Source organism: Lepisma saccharinum, chromosome 11, assembly GCF_977018435.1.
Source record: "Lepisma saccharinum chromosome 11, izLepSacc3.1, whole genome shotgun sequence".
In the NCBI taxonomy this organism is placed as follows: Eukaryota; Metazoa; Arthropoda; class Insecta; order Zygentoma; family Lepismatidae; genus Lepisma; species Lepisma saccharinum.
This window is the reverse complement of record NC_139239.1, coordinates 10,359,060-10,382,242: the sequence shown is the minus strand read 5'-3', so window position 1 is coordinate 10,382,242 and position 23,183 is coordinate 10,359,060. Positions and strand designations below refer to the sequence as shown.

Here is a 23,183-nt window from a genome sequence, read left to right as displayed (position 1 = left end):
GGTGTAGGGGACCGCTCCTTGTCGACTTCCTGGAGCATGGAGCTACGGTCAATGCCCAGCGGTATTGTGAAACGTTAATGAAACTCAGGAAGGCAATCAAATCGAAACGTCCCGGTCACCTTTCTTGGGGTGTCATCCTGTTGCATGACAACACTAAACCACACAGGCAACGCAAAAAAATGAATGTCTGAAAAAAATTCAAGTGGGAAGTCCTGAGCCACACCCCCTATAGTCCAGATCTATCCCCGTGTAACTTCCACATCTTCAGTTTGGTCAAAAAAGTACTTGAGAGACAACGGTTTCAATCGGACGACAACGTCAAGAAATACTTGCGCAGTCGGTTCCAACAGCAGCCAAAGGAGTTGTACAAGCATGCCATTTTGCGACTGTGTCACAATGGGATAAATGCCTAAACAGTGGTGGATTCTGAGTTACGTAACTACCGTGAAATATCCTCTGCCTCGTTATTTATTGACAGCCTAATATTACAATTTTCAGGCATCAGTGTCTGTATAAGTAAAATAATATAAAAATATAAAAATGTTAAAAAACTTACGTGAGTGAGTATAAAAGTTGCAGACGACGTTTCGCGAAGCTACGCTTCGCTTCTTCAGGTCACTTTTCAGTATATAAAATACCTCGTCAAGAGCATAAAAAATCCAGGATTAGGTTAAAAGGGGTGATAGGATATGGAATTTAAAAATACCTGAAGTTAAAACTGCCATGTAGGCTAAGAGATACTGCTTAAAGATTAGTGTGCCCGTATTACCATATTGAAGGAATGGCTGAAGTAGCGTACGAATGCTACATTCCTTCCAATGAAAACTCCACAGACTCCGAAGCAGCGCGGGCCACTTCCGGCGTGACATGGAACTGTATAAGTGAGAATCAGCGAGAGTACTGGCATCGGTATGATATCAGTTCAAAGTGGCAATGGCTCATCCTGGTTAAGAGTGAGATCCATCCGTGATTGGAACGTTTATAATGTTATATTGCAGCTAGGATATCAGTAATTCTTATATTGGTATCAATAAAAAAATCCATGTTGGTCCATATTATGATCGTTTATTATGTCACGTGAACATTTCAAGCCAAGTTGAATTGTTAAAGCATATTGCAAGTTATAACTGAAACTTTGTGTTTTGTTTCTTGTAGATTGAACTGCATCATATACAAGGGTGCCTTATTCTAGGTCTATTGCATCAGCATTGCTCTTCTGGTGTGGTAGAAGTACAAAATGGTGTTAAAAGGTAAGTGGAACTTCAGTTCACTGACTAAGTTAAATTGAATTTTAGGTTTTGGCTCATATTACACATATTTTAGTTATTTTTACATATTATTTCCATATTTCAGAACATTTCTCAACATATACTCATATTCGCGCAATAACTACATGTCCCCGTGTGACCAAGAGAGTTGGGTGAATTTCTTACGAATTACTGACAAATTCCGAAGTGACATTAAACACACAAGAGTTTGACCTTTTTTATACCTCCAAATGTATTAATTACAAGTTTTCTATCATCCGAACAATTTTTTTTTACCCCTCCCAACTGTTGCTTTTGCTGCTGTAAAACACTTGAAATTCCTGTTTATTTACAATTGTTGTCAGCTCAAGCATCAGCTCCTGGTTGTTACAAACGTTATTTTGGCAGTGTTGGATGAGAGTCCAAAGATGAGCAGCCGATTGCTAACCCCACCCTTGCTACTAGTCGTGCACCCGACAGCAACACCGGAAGGAACGATTTTGTGGTGCACGTACGGGATTCACTTCTGGTTTCTTTTCAAGACAGTCACATTGTAATAGTTACAATGCCGAGACGGTATTTTATGTATAGCTTATGCAGTGTCTTATATTATTCAAAAGGTAAATTTTTACAATTTGAAGTCCATATTTAACTCCATATTTTGGTGAAAGTAACTATAAATATGTATAACACCATTAAGCCTTGTCTCCATGATTATGAAAAAATATAAATATGCTGACCAAGGCAGTAATTTATTTTATTAAAAACATAAACTAAACGTAACGTTTCAACCTTCTAGCAAGGTCTTCATCAGGCTCTGTATCAAGTACAAAAGTAACAAGATACCAAAAACAGGTCATTATATATACACAAAACATTACTTCCTCCAGACTATTAGACAGTTGTTTTGAAACTTTCTAGCAGGTGGCTTTCACTTGTGAACTGAACTTTCACCTAAAAGGCTAAAAATATATGCTTCCATATAGAATGTGGTTGGGCTTTATATCTCACGCTCTTTTTCCTTCATTTTCTTCCTTCCTCCTTCTCTCTTGTCCTTTCCACTCTTTCTAACACTTTCTTCCATTCTTTGTTTAACTTCAGTCCCCCATTCCAGTTCATTGTGTCTTCTTCACCTTTCTTCTCTATTTCCTTGGCTTCCTTCCATTTCCTCACTAGCATTCTCTTCTCCCTTCCTATCTGCTTAGCCTCATCCCACTCTGTGTCATGTCCTGTTTCTCTCGTGTGTTTAAATATCGCATTTCTCTCTCTCTTAAGTCGTACATCATCCCTATGTTGTTTCAACCTATCTTTCAGTCTCTTTTTCGTTTCTCCTATGTACACACTCTGACATTCTTTACATTTTACTTCGTAGATAATCCCTTCCTCTTCCTCTTCTCTGTTTTCCTTTTTCTTGTTTGCATTCTTCGCTATTCCTAAGATGCTTCTCCCTCCCTTCCTGTAAGTTTTAATGCCCGCTTTCCTAAGCACTTTGCATATCTTTTCTGTGGTCTTCCCCATACTCCTTATTCCAAACCTTCTCTCTTTTTCCTTCTCTTCCTCTTTTTCTTTCTCTTCCAATTCTTCCCTTCCTCTTTTCATCCTTCTTCTGTTTATGTCCAGTCTATCCTGCTTCTCATAGCCATTCTTTTTCAGCTGTTTCCATAGGCTATTTATTTTGCCTTCTTTTTCACATTCCTTCATGCATATTTTCGTTATTCTGTCCTCCATATTCTTTATGAAATTTCTTTTTGTCACCTCACTTACATCACTTCTTTTGTGGCAGAATACCCCTGCTGCACACTTCTTCTGATGCCAAGCGGTTTCAATTTCTTCTCCTCTCTTCCTTTTCATCAATATATCAAGGTAGCTTAACTTGCCTTCTTCTTCTATTTCAAGTTCCAATAATATCCCTCCTTCTTCATCTTGTATTTCTTTGGCAAAAATGTCGAGCTGCCTCTTCGTTCCCTTCCAAAACAATCGTCCACATATCTGCAAAACAGAATTATTTTGTCACCTCCTTTTTCTATCACTTTCTTTTCCCATTCATTCATAACTAATTCAGCCAATCCTGGGCTTAGGCTAGAACCTATATTCAGTCCTTCACTCATTAACATTATTTTATCTCCCATTATACTGTAACCATTATTCCAAATGGTTTCCAGCGCCTTCACTACCCTTTCACTATCCGATTCTCCTATAATTTCCTTTCCCATTCTCTTTTTAATAATGTCCAAAACGTGTCCCCTCTTGATGCTTGGGAACATACTTTTTACATCTAAGCTAAACATTGTCGTCTTCATCTCATTTAACTTAAGTCCTTTTATGAGGTCTACTACTTGCTCACTGTTCTTAACTGCTCTGCTTTCTTGCTGTGTTACTAACACTTCAATAACTTTCTTTAATTTCTTTTCCAAGGGTTCCAAAATATTGTTTCTGCAATTCATTACTGGTCTTAACTTTATCTCCTCTTTGTGTATCTTTGGAAAGCCCTTCAAACTTGGTAGTCTTCCTGTCTCCTTTATGCATCTCTTGAATCCACTCCTCCTACAGTCTTGTATGGCCCTTTCTTTTATAGTTTGTTCTACTTCTGTTCCACAAATCTCCTCATATCCGTTTTCTTTTAGGTCTTCAAACTTCCTCTCGTACCATTCTCTTTCCATCACCACAATTGCTCCTCCTTTATCTGCCTGCTCTATCACCACATCATTTCTTTTCTTGATTTTCTTCATCCCTTCCCTTTCTTTTTGACTCAAATTATCTACTTTTCCTTGTTTTCCCATTTCTTTCTTCAGTATGGCTGCTGTTCTTCTTCTAATCCTGTCTCTATCCAAAGAAATACAAGATGAAGAAGGAGGGATATTATTGGAACTTGAAATAGAAGAAGAAGGCAAGTTAAGCTACCTTGATATATTGATGAAAAGGAAGAGAGGAGAAGAAATTGAAACCGCTTGGCATCAGAAGAAGTGTGCAGCAGGGGTATTCTGCCACAAAAGAAGTGATGTAAGTGAGGTGACAAAAAGAAATTTCATAAAGAATATGGAGGACAGAATAACGAAAATATGCATGAAGGAATGTGAAAAAGAAGGCAAAATAAATAGCCTATGGAAACAGCTGAAAAAGAATGGCTATGAGAAGCAGGATAGACTGGACATAAACAGAAGAAGGATGAAAAGAGGAAGGGAAGAATTGGAAGAGAAAGAAAAAGAGGAAGAGAAGGAAAAAGAGAGAAGGTTTGGAATAAGGAGTATGGGGAAGACCACAGAAAAGATATGCAAAGTGCTTAGGAAAGCGGGCATTAAAACTTACAGGAAGGGAGGGAGAAGCATCTTAGGAATAGCGAAGAATGCAAACAAGAAAAAGGAAAACAGAGAAGAGGAAGAGGAAGGGATTATCTACGAAGTAAAATGTAAAGAATGTCAGAGTGTGTACATAGGAGAAACGAAAAAGAGACTGAAAGATAGGTTGAAACAACATAGGGATGATGTACGCCTTAAGAGAGAGAGAAATGCGATATTTAAACACACGAGAGAAACAGGGCATGACATAGAGTGGGATGAGGCTAAGCAGATAGGATGGGAGAAGAGAATGCTAGTGAGAAAATGGAAGGAAGCCAAGGAAATAGAGAAGAAAGGTGAAGAAGACATAATGAACTGAAATGGGGGACTGAAGTTAAACAAAGAATGGAAGAAAGTGTTAGAAAGAGTGGAAAGGACAAGAGAGAAGGAGGAAGGAAGAAAATGAAGGAAAAAGAGCGTGAGATATAAAGCCCAACCACATTCTATATGGAAGCATATATTTTTAGCCTTTTAGGTGAAAGTTCAGTTCACAAGTGAAAGCCACCTGCTAGAAAGTTTCAAAACAACTGTCTAATAGTCTGGAGGAAGTAATGTTTTGTGTATATATAATGACCTGTTTTTGGTATCTTGTTACTTTTGTACTTGATACAGAGTCTGATGAAGACCTTGCTAGAAGGTTGAAACGTTACGTTTAGTTTATGTTTTTAATAAAATAAATTACTGCCTTGGTCAGCATATTTATATTTTTTACTAAATATGTATATACATATTTGTAGGGATGGGCCGATATGAAATTTTGGCCGATACCGATAAAGTACCTATATAAAATTTATCGATAACCGATATTCTACCGATCCGATATAAAACTAGAAATGGTCCTTGAAAAACCTGAAAGGTTCATTGACCTCCTTAATAAATGTGTATTTCGAGGTGACTGCAGTGAAAGAGAAGTTGCATATTTAGACATTTACTTTTTTAGAAAGTAGGGCATGGAGATTATCCATAAAAATTATAACAAAATTACAAACCTTTGCACTAAATTATCAGATATTTATCGATATATCGGATCGGTAAAATAATTGGTAATTTTACTGATAAACCGATATGCCTATATCAGCCAATACCGATAGAGTACCAATTAATCAGTCCCATCTCTAATATTTAGCACATTTTTACTACATATAAATCTGTTCATTGATTATAACTATTGTGAATTTTTTTCTTGCTTTGCTACAACATTCACATATCAAATGCATTGCAGATTCTCAAATTAGAAATATTCCCAGAATATTGATAATGAATTACATATTTAAAAATGCATTATAACTACATACTTGTTTGATGTTTAATTTATGGTATTAACTTTTTTTCTCTCCAGAATCCTCAGCTCTTGCCATATTGTGCTCTTAAAGCAGCTATCTAGTTGGATACTGTACGGAGAACTAATAGATAGGTATGGCGAGTTTTTTATTAGACTTGCAGATCCATTATCACCTGCAGATAGTGATGTTAGCAGAGAGATGAATTCTGACTTGGCAGAATTGGTAAGCATTTTTTTTTCCTAGTTTTTTTATTTTTGTGAGCTTTCAGTGGATATACAATTTATTGATACACACAACCCATGATGCACCAGAGTTGATATCAAATCAAAAAACCTTGCCTCAGAGCTGGAACCTTCTGAACTAATACATGTAACAAGATAGTTCTAGTGCGTTTAGCTTCAGAAAATGAAACTATGTGCACAGGCTTGTAAAGATAAATCACAGGTTCCTCACTCAAATATTGGATCTGTAAAATTCAGGAAGGTATGCCATTTTCGACTAATAATGACTACTTGATGATTGATTGTCTCATTCTTACCTCTTCCTTGTTTGCGTTTACATGCACAAACATGAAGAAAGAACCAGAGATGAAAACAAAATTTGGATGCTGTTTCCTGTTGTTTTTTTTTTTTACTATTGTGGTTTGTATGTGTGTGTGTATTTTCTATACTTTCAATTATGTTGTGTACTCTGGACTGCTTTTTACAGGCTAACGAGGCTCTGGCATCTGGACTTGCAACCAGTAGAAGCCTCTGTAGGGCTCATGTTGTGCCCTATCCATGTGTGTTTGTCCGTTCATCAATTTCATCTTACCACTTTTTATCCTCATCTTTGCGATAAAGTGGTAGGAAAGTGAAGTAAAATAAAACATGCGCATTTCCCAATTGCATAATTCACCATAGTTCTTAGACATGTATCTACAAAAAGATCCATTTTCAAACCCAACTGGGCTCTTCTTCAAGCATTGGGAATGAAATTAGCATTACACGAGGGGAAACATTTCTCTGACCGTGAGAGAAGAGTCAGCCTTCTTGATGTCAAGTGAGTTTTTATGTTCTTAACCGTTTACTTACTTTATCCCATGTAACACTCATTCCTTTCTCAATTCCTTAAGAAGCCAGGTGGGTACAAAATTTGGAAATGTTTTTGTAAGACTGTGATGACCTGTGGCATAAAGTTCAAGCTTTTTAATGATACAGTACCAAGGTTCTTCACATGATTGGCTTGTGCTACACATATTTCAAGCAAGTATGTAGAGTGGAACCACAATTTTACATTTTCCCTGCATTATACATTCAATGTTGATGATTCCAACACAGCAAAATCCTATAAAATTTCCCTCGATTTTTTTTTTCAGCTTGGTCCCCTGAAAAACTAAAATATTAAATATCATTGCTTATCTGGCTTAATTTAATGTAAATACCATTTAAAACATTTACACATGACTTTATGTCTGGCATGTAAGCACCAGAAGTGAGAAAATATCAGTTATTTACCTGGCAAGAAAGCTTTAGCTGTGGTATTACAAAGTTTCATGGTTGTGTCTGAAACTAATGCTGAATGCATGGACCGACCTGAGTGGTGGAGTAGTTAGCACAGCATGCTACGATGCAAGGTGTCCCAGGTGTGAATCCCTGCCCCAGCATGGATGTTCTTTGTGAGTGCCCCTTCGTCAATTTCATCATATTCTCACTCATCCTCATTGTTGTAATTAGCCAAAAGTGTCAGAAAAGTGATGATAGATAACATCAAACAAATCAAACAGAACATATGATTTAAATTCAGGAAAATTAAATCCAAAATGTGCAAATGGTGATTATTCCTTTTCAGAGCACCCATGATGTGGGTGGAATGCATTTCTTCATTGTGTATATGCACTTTGTTAACACCAACCCTCTGTTCAATTTAATAGATCCAAATTCATTTTCTCATAATGGTGCTATTCTGTATTACTTTTCTCGCTGTAAGTGGTGTTTTATGTCAGTAAACATTTTTTGTGTATTGCAGGGAATGCAGAAGTCAAGTTTCACCATAGAAAGTTATGCAATGTATCATAACATGCTCCCATCATATATTCCCTACTCATTGGCTTCCAAGGTGCTGTTTATTGGTCAAACAGTTATTATGTTCAGGAACGATCCACAGAACAAAATATGTAAGTGTTATTCGCATCTCGATTTTTCATGTAAATTTAAAAAAAAAGTGACTGATCATTGCTGTTGAATTACCAAGAATGTGTTCATTGCTTTGTCATGGGTCTTTAGCAGAAATTATCCATAACTTTTATGTCCTTAATTGCAATAACTACTCTTTGTTTACAAGTCTTCTCAAAAATAATTGAAAGCTTTGTAGGATGGTGAAAAATTCAAGGAAGGGAGAGGCACCATAGTAAATATACTGTAATTGTTACCATGGCTGTATTACAGGCCTATGTGAACATTCTGTCTTATATTTAGGTATGCTCGGCTATTTCAAAAACGAAATTTGATTTCATGTTCAGGGAATAAAAGACGTGGTTGATAATAATAAGACGTAAGCAAGTTCCTAATATTTCCAAGTTCCACAGCAGACAAACTGGCTACACTAGCGCTCCTAGCGGCACACAGGGAAACAACAGGAACTGAAGCCAACCCATGAACTTGCTTATGTTTTATTACTAACTTTGATGTTCTAAATTCAGAAACAAATATCAGATTTGAATTCTTGGGGAACATTATGTTGATTGTATTCATTTCTCTGTAGCTGTGTATGTGGGGGTTGTGGTCAGTTTGAAGATTTTTTTTTTTTTTTTGGCAAAGCATCGATAAATCTAGTTATATCGCTAATATGCCTGTGATTTTCCCAATTGTCCAACACTAAACATCAAATGATTTAAAGTTGCTTTCAGAAAATACATACATTAAATATTTGCATAAAGAGTAAATCTGAGGTGTTGGGCATAGTAATTATTCGTACATTTGATACTATACGGCCATTTATTGCTGGTGCGAGTACCAGGTGGATGATTTGTCATGAATGACAAAAGCAATTGTCAATTGCAAAGGGAAGAAAATATGCTATCAAATAGATTTAAAAAAAAACTCATTTCTTTTCAGTGCTAAAAAGAGATAGAATAAAGTCCTTATTAGAGTACTGCAATCATAAAACCAGTTTTTTTCTTTTTTTGTGTTTAAACCAAGTATAATTTAAAATATTTTATTACAGTTAATTTAGACTAGTTGTGAGGTAAATACTAAGTTTTTCTTGATTACAGAACATGCATCTTGCTCAAAAGTCTAATTTACTTACAAGATGATACACAAAATATATTGTTTTGAGAATTAGAATGTAGAGATTTCATATAGAAATGTCTCTTGAATATTACAAGAAAGAACAAAAAAAGTTAGTGACATATATTACTACTGTACAATACTCAAACTAGTTAACTATAACTTTAATTTTCATAATTGTGAAAAGAGAGACGCGGTAGTTTGTTTGTAAACAAAAGACGCATGCCAAGCAACAGTACAGCAAGTTCCAACGAGGATGGTGGCAGTGGCCACTGAAATTAATTGAAAAATTAAAAACAGCTTCGCGGATAAAAGTGAATACTAGTTTCTCCGTATTTATTTAAAACTTTAAATTGAGTTCAAAATGCACTTACATTCTGTAACTACAGGTACATTATTGATTTGAACATAAAACTTAAAGAACTATAAACACTATTTGTCTTGTTGAAAATATTTTTGTTTTTGTCCAACACTAAACATCAAATGATTTAAAGTTACTTTCAGAAAATACATACATTAAATATTTGCATAAAGAGTAAATCTGAGGTGTTGGGCGTAGTAATTATTCGTACAAATTCCTGTCTGTTTACAGGAAGGGTTTTAAAAAGATTAACGGGAAACACAGAGTTGAATGTCTGGGAAGCTTCGTTCATTGCAGAAGAACACTGGAATAAATTAAATAATGAAAATGGTAACATAGATCCAGTATGGAGTTTTCTTTTTCACAAATGGAGTAAGCCACCATCTTTAAAATTTAATGTAACAGAAAACATCAAGAGACTTTGTGAAAACAATGATGAATTTGAATTACCTGATGATATTTGGGATTCATAATTTTAAAAAATCTCAAATAAAATTAAAACACTGCTTTTTTCACAGTTAAGTTGCTATATTACAACAATGTAACATTGACAACATCCATTATAAAATGGATTTTTTTTGTTTAAAAAATGACTAACCATTGTTATAACTGTATCTTTAGTCAAAATGAAAACAAATGTCTGATGAAAGGAACGTGTGTTCTCCTGAAACGTCACAAAGAAAAACTGTTTTCTTATGCTTGTAATAACCGTAAACTACAAGAAAATAATTGTTTACATTTTTACATCACTATTAAATACTTTAAACAGAAACACAAGTTTAGATACTTTCTCTGTGCCTAATAGATTGTGCAATTTTGAATGCACAAGTCCAGATGATGAAAAGATTCTTTCAACACTTACTGAAGAAGCCTGTGCTGTAAACAACTGTTCATTAATGGGAAAACTTTGTCATTAAATTTATCAATGTAATTCTTTTGACTTTTTCACCATTCGTAGGGTGTAACCTGTGATGTGACTTCATTCTGAAAAAGTAACTCTTGAAAAGTTGAGCTTTTTGACTGAAACTTTACAATTAACAGAAGAACTGAACTTGATGGATACTTCGACTTTACAAAATCAAATGCTGCTTTCCTTTCTTCTTCAGTTAAATCAAGTGATGAATTATTTTCTTTTGGATCCAACATGTAAGCTAAAAGATGGGCTGGTGTTAGAGCCATATTATATATGTTTTTGAATTTTTGTTTCATGTGTTTCTAATTTGTAACTCCAATTTCCATTTGAAGTTTCTTCCACACACGTACTGACTCAGAGATGGTGCAGTTGTTTTTCTGTACTTCATCAAGGGCAGTGGCAACAGGCTTTAAGCGATTAAACATGTCCTCTACATTCCGCTTTAATACAAAATTGGAAACTTGTGTCTTATAAGAAAGGGAGGGGAGATAGGCGTGATAACCCTGAAGAGCAAAAGGGAGTGTACAGGATAGTATGTGAATGCGGAAAGGAATACGTGGGACAGACTGGGAGGAGTATGCAAATTAGGTGGGGCGAGCACGATAAAGATGTAAAGGAGGGTATACCCAAGACAGGATTGTCTGAACACGTATTAGTTAACTGGCATAAGATCACCAAAAGAGAAGTCATTAGGAAGATTAACAATAAATTAGACAGGAATGTGTATGAGGCAGCCTATATATGCGCAGATAATAGGAATAAACTCAATAGGGATGATGGAAATTTGGAAGAATGCTGGATAAACTTTTTTAAAAAATGGGATAAAGCTGCCGGGAGTAGAGACGAGATGGGCTTCCATGTTACCCCTGAGGTTAGGAAAGCCGCCGAGGTGGAAGTTGAATTCACCTTGGATTGGTGACTCACGAGCCCCAGTTGAGGAAAGACCAGGGGGGAGGTGTTTTCCTTCTCCAGGTATGAGCTGACCCCGTGCATTCGCCTACTACGAGCACCGATCGGCAGTTCGCCTTCATTAGCTTTGAATGTTCTTTTGTTTTTACAGAGTATTGCGCGGTTTTAGTATGTGTATTTTACATTCTTTTTTATAGAAAGTGTCTTTCCTATACCATTTTAACCTAAATCCTCAACCATCACTTTCTCGACGAGGCACCATGTCAGGTGTCTGAAAACATCGTTTCAACCTGAAGAAGGAGATAGTATAACCTTCGAAACGTAGTTCGAAAAATCTCATGCTCACACACGTAAATTACTGATTTTTAATCTTTTAACCTTTAGTTTGTAAACTTGTGTTTGCACTGCTTTATCTGTAGTTTCATGATTTTCTTCGCAAATTTTCAAGAAAGTTGCCCAGCCTTTAAGATATGACTCCGAGCAATCTACGATGGTATTCCAGCGTGCTTCACTTGGGAGAACAAGTTTTGGGGCACCAGATTTTCTGTAACATGCATTAGCAAAATGGTTGTTTCTGAAATACTTTATTACATTTAGCACATGCTCTTTCACATTTGGAAACTGAAAGTAATTTGCTAGCAGATTTAGTACATGTGATGACATCCAAATCTTCGTAATTTTCAAGCAAAAGAAGCATTTTGCAACGTTGGCAGCATTATCTGTAACAACAGAATGAACCTTGCACTTTAAGTCTTCCTTATATTTTTTAATGCCGTTAAGAGCTACTTCTGCCAGATAATCTGCAGTGTGAGTATGAACAGATGTGTCAATTGTGTCCACTAAATAAACATCCCCTTCTTTGGTGATAACTGTAAGGCATATTATTGGTTCATTGTGGATATTTGACCAACCATCAAACCCAAGGCATACACTTTGATTTTTCAAAATAAGGGAGCAAGTTTCCTTTTCTTCTTCATAAATAGTTTCCAATAAAGATCCACTAATTTATTTTCTGTTTGGAGGGGTGTAACCTGGGCGAAGTTGTTGCACAAGTCGCAGAAATTGAGCATGTTCGACACTACGAAATATAAAACAAGCTACTTGCTGATCCAAAGACTTCTTCTGCATTGGTGTTGATCTAATTACACATGAATTGAAAATTTAATTAGGCTAATTTTCAATTACATAAACAAATAAACTTCTATCTGTTATTGGGAATACCGTTCATTAAAAAAACCACATGGTTTAAACCAGCCAACCCTGGATGGCGTATAGAATTGATAGGTCTTGCGCTTGAGCAAAAAACGATCAAACAATCGAAATACACTTGAACTCTCGAATCCTATTAGTACACGTATTTCTGTCATTTGTCTATGTTAGTGGGCCCTCAAATATGGATTGCAAAGTAAAAGACGAAGTGAAATTAAAAAATTAGTGAACATAGTCATCATCTCCATGTTAAAATACTGTATTGTATGTATTACCGAGGTATATGAAATTGAAAAGATGATTGTGGGCAGAAACTGCCTAGGCTGACATTTTATGTTTCTACGATTATTGTCATATTTAAATTATGTTTGATTGAATGTTATAACTGCATTTTATTATTTCCCAGAATATGATTATCCTTTTGGTAAGTGAACAGTGATGTACACTTACTTGTTGCACTGACATACGATATTTGTAATTGCTTAGGCAGGTCTGTCAGCATGTGTATCCATTTTACGTTTCGGTCTGTAGATACTTTTGTATATATTGCATTTGTTGAGTCTTACATAGTAATATATGAATTTATTATTTAGAATTGTAATTGCATAGAGTGGTTTCTTTCCTTCCATGTTTGGGTTTTAGGTTGACAGTGATGCTTAACAGGCTCTGAAATATGGGATGTTGCAAATCATTCCATTATGAGTGTGATACGCTTGAGCGTGAGAGAGAGTGAACGAGTTTGAGCAAGCGAAATTGGTCCCATACAAGACTCTAGTCCTTATGCTCAGATTTGGAGCCATTTCGCATTTTCGTTGCACCTATTTTGTAATTACACGATAACGAGTAACAGGTGGACCATTTGTTCTTGTAACATACGGAATTTACCTTGCACTTAATTGTATAATGTAAGTTTTCAAATGTAAGAATGTGTGTGCAGTTTCCCCGAGTGGAAAAAATATCGAAATAACAATGGTGTTTGTCCTGTCGGATGTAAATTACATCCAAAGTTTTATTTTGTTATGAATAAACAAATAACTATTTGAAATAAAAGAAGTTAAATATCAGGAGGAGATGAAGCTTTACCAACTAAAATGCAACGTGCTCAGTTCATAAAATTGTACATATATTAATTACAGCATGCCGACCCAGCCATGATAAATTACAGACAAAATTAAATTGCGATGACACTAATCTAGATGCAGTAAAGCGAAATGGCAAGGTTTTTGTACTCCCTCTTCACCCAATGCAAGTTTCACAATAATATCAAAAGAAAACGAAAGTGGGTAATATTTTCTCTTTATATCAACACTTTATTGCTCTCAATCACCTCTCGCTGATCGTGAAATTAAACTCGAGAAGTAATTTAAGGTAAATCTTTGGATTTTGCCACATACATTCACTTGCAAGAAATACATTTTTAAAGCAAATATTTGTTAGCACAACAATACTACAACAGCTTAACTACAGTCAAAGTCTACTGATTAGAAAAAATTCTCAGATTAATTTTGACCTCAGATTGCTGGGTCATAATCAATTTATCTTTTATTCAACACAAAACCAAAGTTACTGCCAGGTCAATTGTACTGACTAATCAAGGATCAACTGTTTTTACAATCGGCCCATAATATCAGTGTTAATGGTGTTTTGCCAAATTTTATATTACCAATAGGTTGACAGATTGTAATCGACGAGAAGATTCTCTCGAATGCTCTAGCAGAAGAAATCTTAAACAATTTCATTTTCCATAATTCTAGAACATCAGTGCGAGTCTTTAAGTGAAGCTAAATTTTGTTTTTAATAAAAGGTTGCTGAAACAGGTTTTGGGCCCAAATGACCCTTAATTTTGACATACTGACAATCTGTACTAACAATAGTTATATAATTGTTCTAGACAGTGGCATATTCTGAAAATTTGACCTTGTCTACTGCAGCAGTTCTTATTTTTTGTATGTATGTATTTATTATATATTAATTAGTAGAGACACATATTTTTGGTAAATAAATAAGCAAAATTTTGGTACAAAAACAGAGTTGATTCCGGGTTAAAAAGCGGTAAATAAAATAACATTTCGCTGTTATTGTGGTGAAATGATATATGATACTTTGGTTTTAAAAATGTGAATGTAACCCAAAATGTTATTTAAAACTGCACTTACTACATAAAATAAACATAGATAGCCCTTCTAATAGCATATTTATGTTGTTACCAGAATATTAAGTTTATTCTTGTACAAAGGGGTTCATTTCTCTTCTCAAATATTTACAGCAGAATTAATCAATTTTCCATGAATTGCATAACTCACAGGATAATTCTGACTTCAGAAAGTGTCGCGTCGGTAAATAAAATCTAAATTTCGTGTTTCAGAGCTTATTTCGCATTTTGCAGTTCATTTCACATCATTTCGTGACAAAACAGCGTAGGAAAATGCACCTCTCACCTTTCAGAAACATGAAAAATTAACATTATAATGTGTTATTTCACATTTCATTTCACATTTCGTGTTTTCGTCAAAAACTAAATATGCATGCCTCTAATAATTAGATATAATAGACATGCAAGTAAAACAATAACAGAAGTTTGACAAGTTCAAGTTTTTCAGCAATTTAAATGTATGTGAAAGAAGTTGGTTTACTGGTAATGTAGGAAAATATACCACTGGTTATAGGTTCTGTGATGAAAGCACCTTGTAGCTATTTTCTGGTATTCATATGATGTTGAAAAGTAATTCCATGACTTAAAATCCAACTCGTGATAATATACAAACATAAAATTAAATGTTATTTAACACTTAAAAGATTGTTTGTACTTTACAGCTGCTACAGGATCCATTGGAAAACACTTGCGCTCGGTGTGGGGCGAAAAGGAAGAGGAATTCTTTCTCAAATTTCAGGAGCTGTATCATATGGAAACACTGGTACTCAGTGATCTAGAAAAAATTATTGATGAGATTCGAGCATGTGTTGCTGAAGTGAGTTTCACACTATCTCCCTTTCATATTTATTTAGTTTCATTAAAAGGATCTGGATGGAGTCACAAGAAACTTCTGCTTTTTGTTTAAATTATAAATTCTATGTTCTGTGTAGATCCTGGGACTGACCTTTCTTATACAGTGGAACATTGATTTTACGTTCTTCAGAAGACTGAGCTGATAAAACTTAAAATGCAGGAAAATTTTAAAACATTTTGCTATGTTGGGACTATAAAGATTGAATATACGAGGTGCATTAAGTTCTAAGGTCTCCTATTTTTTTCTGAAAAATATACTCACCTCAGAAAGCTGAAACTGTTGTCAATTCTCAACATAATCTCCCTCTAGACGTACACATTTTTCACCACGATACCATGTCCTTTGCAAACGCTTCTTTAAGAGTCTGTTTTGTATACTTAAAAATCGCTGATTGTAAGAGCGGAACAGCTTGGAAATGTGTAAACATGCAGACTGTCCTTGTGTGCAGGAAAGAGCTAAAAATTGCGTGGTGCGATTTGTGATTTTATCAGAGGGGGCTGGGGGGTTGAACTAAGTTGGTTTACTATCTCAATAATCTTATAGATATTTATGCTACGAGCTCTAAATCTGGCCCTCAACACCTAACCACATATGCTTTATTAGAACTAAGCAGATTTGTAGATTAGTAGAGCCAGTTTTAGAGTTCTTAGCAAATATCTTGCAAAGAGATCCCCAGAATACTATTGGGTTGGTGCATAAGTTCGTAGCGTTTGTGTTTGATATGGCAACACTGCAGTGTTAGAAGTTCGTTTATCGTTTGACATTCATCAATTGAAGTGGCATTGGTGTGCTTGTGAATATGCATTGAATTTTGCAGATTTGAAGGAAGACAGTTTCATTTGTAGGACAAAGAACAATGTGTGACAAGTGGGAAAACTAACAGTGCTGACATATTCTTGAGTTTAACAGATGAACAAAGGCAGTGGAGGCAGCTCGAAATATTTGTGCCGCGTACGGGGAAACGCAATCTGGAAAAGCACGACAAGAAAATGGTTTTGTCATTTCCAAGAGGGCAATTTTGACTTGAGTGATTCTCCACGTTGAGGAAGACCATCGGGTTTTAATGAAGACCGTTTAAACACATTAATCTACCATAATCCACGTCAGTCGATCCGTGAATTGGCAAATGTGGTGATCTGTGACCATTCAACCATTGTCAGACATTTTCATTTCATGTTCAGGATACCACACGTTTTAAGTGAAAACATCACAAATTAGGGAGTAGGCCAGGAAGACGGCATCAAGTGCTGCTGTAAAATGATAATGCATTCCCCTAACATGAAAACAAGTTGGTTTGGTTGGAGGTTCATCCTCCTTACTTCCCTGATCTTGCACCCTCGGATTTCCACCTTTTCAACTCTCAATCCACCAATCTTCAAGGAAACTCCTTCGGTAATGAAAGTGCCCTTCAAACTTGGCTTGATGACGTCTTTAACCCCAAATCAGCTTATTTCTTCAGGGGTGGAATCGAAAAACTGCCCAAGCATTGATAAACAGTCATAGACAATGAAGAAAAACACTGATTAATTTGTTTCATTTGTGTAAAATCATTTTTTGCAACAATGGCAAAAACACATACAGTAAGTCTCTGAGCATTTTTTGCTTTAATCTGCACACTTTGATTGGCTTACAGGATAAAATTCAGGGATGTAAGCCAAACCTGAGAACTTGGACCTCTTGTAACTGTAAAAGCATAAGATCCAGAAAAGAAAAAGTGATATGGTTTCTTACCCAGGTGAAAGCTACAAGGGTACGAATGCTACAAGGGTATGAAATTTCGTTAAAATTCATGTCGGTGGGTGAAATAACCCATAACAGACATGTTACAACATTCAAGACTCACTCAATGCATGGTTCTTGCATTCCCCCATACAGGAAAAAATGACATCTTATTGTCATTTGATGTGATTTTCTAAATCACGGGGAGAAGTTTTTATTAGGGATGGGACGATATGAAATTTTGGCCGATACCGATAAAGTACCGATATAAAATTTACCGATACCGATAACCGATATTCTACCGATCCGATATAAAATTAGAAATGGTCCTTGAAGAACCTGAAATGTTCATTGATCTCCTTAATAAATGTGTGTTTCGAGGTGACTGCAGTGCAAAAGAAGTTGAATATTTAGACATTTACTTTTTTAGAAAGAAGGGGAAAGAGATTATCCATAAAAATGTAAACAAAATGGCAGAATTTTGCACTAAATTGTAAGATATTTATCGATATATCGGATCGGTAAAATAATCGGTAATTTTACCGATAAACCGATACACCGATATGCCTATATCGGCCGATACCGATAGAGTACCGATTAATCGGTCCCATCCCTAGTTTTTATATAGGTAGATGAAACATGGTTATGAACTCAACAATCTATGAGTGAAATATACCAACAATCTCTATTTGTTTTAAAACTTTAAGTGGAAAGCATCTCTACCCCACGTATGGAGCAATCTATTTGCCAACTGCACACATTTTTCTTCTTCTACCTGCAACTTTATATAATATTGGGGCCTGCCTGGTAGCGTAGTTGTAACATTGTCGCTTTGCAATCAAGAGGTCCTGGGTTCGATACCCAGTGGAGATTCATAGTGGTTCAAATCTCACTTTAAACTGTAAGTCCAGTCCCTATTAGCCTATCTGTGTATAAAATGGACTTAAAACAACAACTTTTACAGAATAATGTACTTCAGATAGTCATTTCTGAATTCAGTAAAAAAAAAAAAAAAAAACACCACTTAGTTTATTTTGATATTGAGTCATTATGGAAAACTGTATTTGCCTCCCCAGCAGTGCACCTGTAATGTCATCACCTCATCATCAAGGGGTTCCGGGTTCGGTACCCAGTGGAGACACATAATGGTTTGGATCCCTCTTTAAACCGTTGGCCAATCCCAATTAGTCTTTCTGTATATAAGGTGGACTCAAAACAAAAACTGAAAAAAAAGTTCAAAGCTGCATTGATGTTATTGGAAGGGTTAGGTTGGCATTTCTGTATGGAATTAGAAGGTTCTTGGTTGTTCTAGTTGTGAACATTATACCCAACTTTTAGGATATATACGAGGTGGTATCAAAAAGTTTTGAGACTAGTTCTGTAACATGCCAACGGATGGCAGCCGGCTGCATGCAGCAGGGAGCACCGACCTTCACGAGTCAGTGTGCCAAGAGCCATCGTCCTGTGTACATCGAGAGCTGTGCAACTGGTTCTATTCTGACCACGTGCATTACCACGTCCGTTATGTCATCATAGACAGCAAGTTAGAACAAAGAGCGAACGTGAAATTCTGCATGAAACTGGGCAAATTTGCCACAGAGACGCTGGATGTGATTCGGCAAGTTTACGGTGATGCTGCAATGAGTCGTTCGAGATGTTTTAAATGGCACATGCGCTTCAAGAGCAGAAGAACATCACTAGAATACGCCGAGAAATCAGGAAGAACTTCAACGAGCGCAGCCATCGAAACTGTCAAAATCATTCAGCAACTTGTGCATGAGAATCATCGAAGAACAATCCACAACATTGTTGCCATTGTCGGTGAGTCATACGGAACCAAATTTGGTACCTGCGGACTTCCCCTCTTCACAAAGATGAAGATCCGGCTCAAAGATTACCGATTTGACTCCATTGCAGAGATCCAGCTCGAGTCGCAGAAGTTGCTTGACATGCTTCGAAAATAATACTTCCAGGACACATTTCTGAAGTGGCAGGAATGCTGGGAGCACTGTATTGCTGTACAAGGGAAGTATTTTGAAGGTGATAGTGTGTTAATGTATATAAATGAAGTACTTCCTTGTAAACCAAGCTAGCCTTGAAACTTTTTGATACCACCTCTTATACCTTGCATCTGTTCTAATCTTCATGTTTGCAGAAATTATTTTCTATTCCACATATTGGCTAAATTATAGGTGTGGAAACAAAAATTGTTGATTCCCTATTTTGTTCTTTGCCACTGTAACATAGCTGCTAATAAATATGTGTTTATTTCCAGCATTTGTGGACTTTGGCAGTGAAAAATGCAGAACTGTTTGTGCAGCTTAAATTGATCAAGGATTTTTTCATGATGGGGAGAGGAGAATTGTTTCTTGAGTTTATAAGGCAAGCTAATCCTGTCCTCCAGGTTAGCCCAACCTCTACTACAAATCGAGGCAAGTAATTCAGTGATTGACGTCACTTAAACTTTGATTTGAATGAAAGGTTGCAAAACTGTGTATTTGATAAGAGGTAATGTTAAGCAAATTTTGAAATTGCATTGTGCATATTTTTTTTTCTGTTTTTATTTGAACCCACTTACGCACAAATAGGCTAATTGGGACTGGACCTACAGTTACTGCAGGATTCAAACCACTGTGCTCATTTGAGGATCGAACCTGGGACCCTTTGATTTCAAGGAGACAGCGCCCAACCCTGTGGCCGAGTGGTTAGCACATCGCGCTGCGACGCCAAGGGTCCCGGGTTCGAATCCCGGTCGGGCTTGGTTGTTTGTGAATGTCCATTCATCAATTTCATCACTCATCCCCATCTTCGCAAATTAGCCAAGAGGCACAAAACGCGAAGTAAAATAAACTAAATCAATCAATCAATCAAGGAGACAGCATTATCACTATGCCATCAAGGAGGTCCTTTGTAATCTGTGCTTTAACATTATACGCATTATATGAGATATCAATTTCAGGATGCCTATATCTCATCACTGAAAGTTCCAGGATCAGGTCCTCGCCAGGGCATGCGTGTTTCTTTGTAAATGTCCCATCAACTTCATTGTGGCAATAAACCAAACATGGGAGAAAAGTAGCATAAAATAAGAAAACTACAAATATATTTAATTTATATAAATAATTTGAGTTTCCATATTTGCAAATGGTAACAGTGTCTCACCAAGATTGATACAATTAAAATATTTTTCACAACTAGCATAGAATTCCTCTTTATTTGTACATGTTAGTGAATTTTAACAGGATCATGCTCATAAGCATGATTCCTATCTTTTCAGATTCTCTGTCAAGCTACAAGCTGTGAACATTCATATAAAAAGCGTGCAAGTAATAATGTGTATTATTCTTGCTCAAATTCCATTGTGTTAAGAGCTTCAGAGATACAGGGGAAACGTGTTGAATATTTTGTAAATAATAGAAAATAATTAGTCAATACAAGTTCAGAACATACATTAATATTCTTACTTGTAATACATTAGTACTAACATTACTTATGAGGTGTACAATGAAAATGTAATAATGAATACATTTTTTAATGTGTGCGTTTTTCTTTTTAATATTTTACTTCCTTCTGCCATGTTTATTTCTTTCATGCTGCTTCTTATACACATTTCAGATGTGAATCAGGCATTCCAGATAGCTGCTCTAAAAGTACTGATGGATGATGAGTCAACATTGGAGAAGTTCTATTTTGTTGTTACTGATGAAACTTGGAATTTCAAGCAAGATCAACCAAAAGGTATTATTTTTACCCTCTCTATGCACTTTGGACTTCTCACTTCTCAGAATGAGCTAAGACTTTTGTGGTCTTTTCTAAGACTGTAATTGTATGTAACTTTTGTATCTGTAATTGTTTGTAACTTTTGTACCAATCATTTATGAATCTGTGCAACAGCTTATCTTGGAGTATTGACAATGGTTTCCACAACCCAGAAAATATGTGAATATTAGATTGTTTCAGAATCAGTTAGTGGTTGGGGGCAGTGAAGACTAATTTTGTCTACCATGGGAAAGTAAACTCTTCTTGCCTCCCCCCCCCCCCCCCAAGCTTTGGCATCCAATCGCTGCCACTGTTCAGAATTATAGGGGTTATCCATGCAGGGTTGCTGTTAGGGGTGTGTGACGCATGCCAGCCTCGCGCTTCCAAATCTAACTGATTTGCTCATTTTTTGTGCAAGTGCAATTGCACTAGAATAGAAGGAAGAAAAACATAATTGTTGTGAAAAGAAAAATTTCGTCATAACAAAGTTGTATTTCTGGTAACGGACAACTCTGTCCCCTCTTTTTCAAGCTACCAGTGAAAATTTGCCAACAAGAAACAACGACCCATATGTGACTCCAACTATTCCTGATTTCCTGCCTAATGTTCGACCGAGGACAGTCATCATAAAATGGTTATTTGACTGGAAACTGAGGGACAACAAATTTGAGGGTGTGCCGCTCCGCAAAAAAAATGAAAACAAGAGTCGGCACTAAAGCCTTGAAGATCTGCTGGGCTCTTGACTACAACCCCTCGTGTTTACAACTGCAGCTGGGTGTCTTTAACGGCAAGATGAAACTGAGTGTCTGATACTTCATTAGTGCAAAGCACGTAACTCTCCTGTTTTCGAGAATAATGAGTAGGGTTGCGGATTTGTAGTCATGAAAAACTTCTGAATCAAGTAGGCAAATAGGCACCCAAAGGATAAAAAAATGCATTTCTCTGTTTCTTGGTTTGATCGTGGCGACGATGATGAATGGTGGTTAGATGAAATTGGGAGAAGTTATTTTATATTAAAGAAATAAATTTAAGCATACGAGGGCTCCCGTGAAGTCTACTGGATAGCGCTCTAGATTTTGGTGTCAGTGGTCCCGGTTCGATTTCCAGTGCGAACTCTCAAAATTCCGGTCTTAACCCAGCATCGCGAGAACAAGCAGTAGCGGGCTCCAGTCTCGAAAGCCAGAAAATAAAGGTGATGGAAGGATTCAATGCGCTCACCACGAGTCTCACAAAGAAAAGCTGATTGGCAGGCTGTGCCCCTAAGACACCTCTTGCACCACGGAGTTGTTTGTAGCAGCATTACTGTGAAGAATTTCGAAATTATAGATAAGTTCAGTTCTTTTGCTTCACTCCTATCATCCCAATTTTTAATTCCTACTATTCAAATATCTAATTCTCAAAAAATGCACTCTCTCGAATCCTGGCGTGGACTTGGATGTTCCTTTGTGAGTGTTCCTTCTTCAATTTTATATAAGCATCATTCATGCTCATCGTTACGATTTAACTAAAGAGGCAGAAAAATGTCGTAAAATAAAAAAAGTAGGCATTAATATAGTTTGAGAACAGTCACATTGTTGACACAATCAATAATTTGCCTGTCACTTTTATGCACTGAAGTGTGACTGCAGTATTTAAGCAAACCTCAGTTTACATGAATTTATTTTCATTTTAGCATTTCTGCATGTATAGTAATTTCCTGATTTTTTAAGCAACCAATTCGCAACACAGGATTGGCGTCTCTTATTTGGTGATATTCCAAACACTTCAGATTGTAAATAGCGCTTGTAAAAAAATTAATGGCAAATTTGTCTTCTCAATCATTTTTCGAAACTTCTCGTTGGAAGGAAACATTGAAAACAATATCAGTTTTTTAATATTGCATTTTACTGTACTTAACAACAGTATTTGTGTTTCAAACTTAGATGCGAAATGAGAATCCTACCAAAATAAATCATAAGGAACGCGAATACAACAAAAATTACATAAGATTATTTCACTTTTTAATCGGGGGTGTACTGTGTTTTCTTCCGCGACCTTTCCTCCCTCTGACGCTAAATTTTACAACTTCATCCATTTCGAAAACAGGCCCCTCAAGCAGGCAGTGTGCAGGTCAAAGGACCTTGGGTCGGCATATTGCCCCCACAGATGAAATGGAAGTAAAGGTCTGGAGA

The 23,183-nt window shown here is 36.3% G+C and overlaps 1 protein-coding gene across 3 annotated transcripts in view; it reads left to right on the top strand.

Moving 5' to 3' along the window:
- The window catches only part of Grip75 (gamma-tubulin complex component 4), a 66,826-nt gene that overhangs the window by 30,341 nt on the left and 13,302 nt on the right, over window positions 1-23,183 (top strand). For all 3 annotated transcript variants that reach the window (XM_083130686.1, XM_083130688.1, XM_083130685.1), the window contains exons 5-10: window positions 1,156-1,250; window positions 5,922-6,087; window positions 7,873-8,020; window positions 15,341-15,495; window positions 19,529-19,685; window positions 20,869-20,991. In XM_083130686.1, the coding sequence (XP_082986812.1) occupies window positions 1,156-1,250; window positions 5,922-6,087; window positions 7,873-8,020; window positions 15,341-15,495; window positions 19,529-19,685; window positions 20,869-20,991 (844 nt within the window). The remainder of the gene's footprint in view (window positions 1-1,155; window positions 1,251-5,921; window positions 6,088-7,872; window positions 8,021-15,340; window positions 15,496-19,528; window positions 19,686-20,868; window positions 20,992-23,183) is intronic.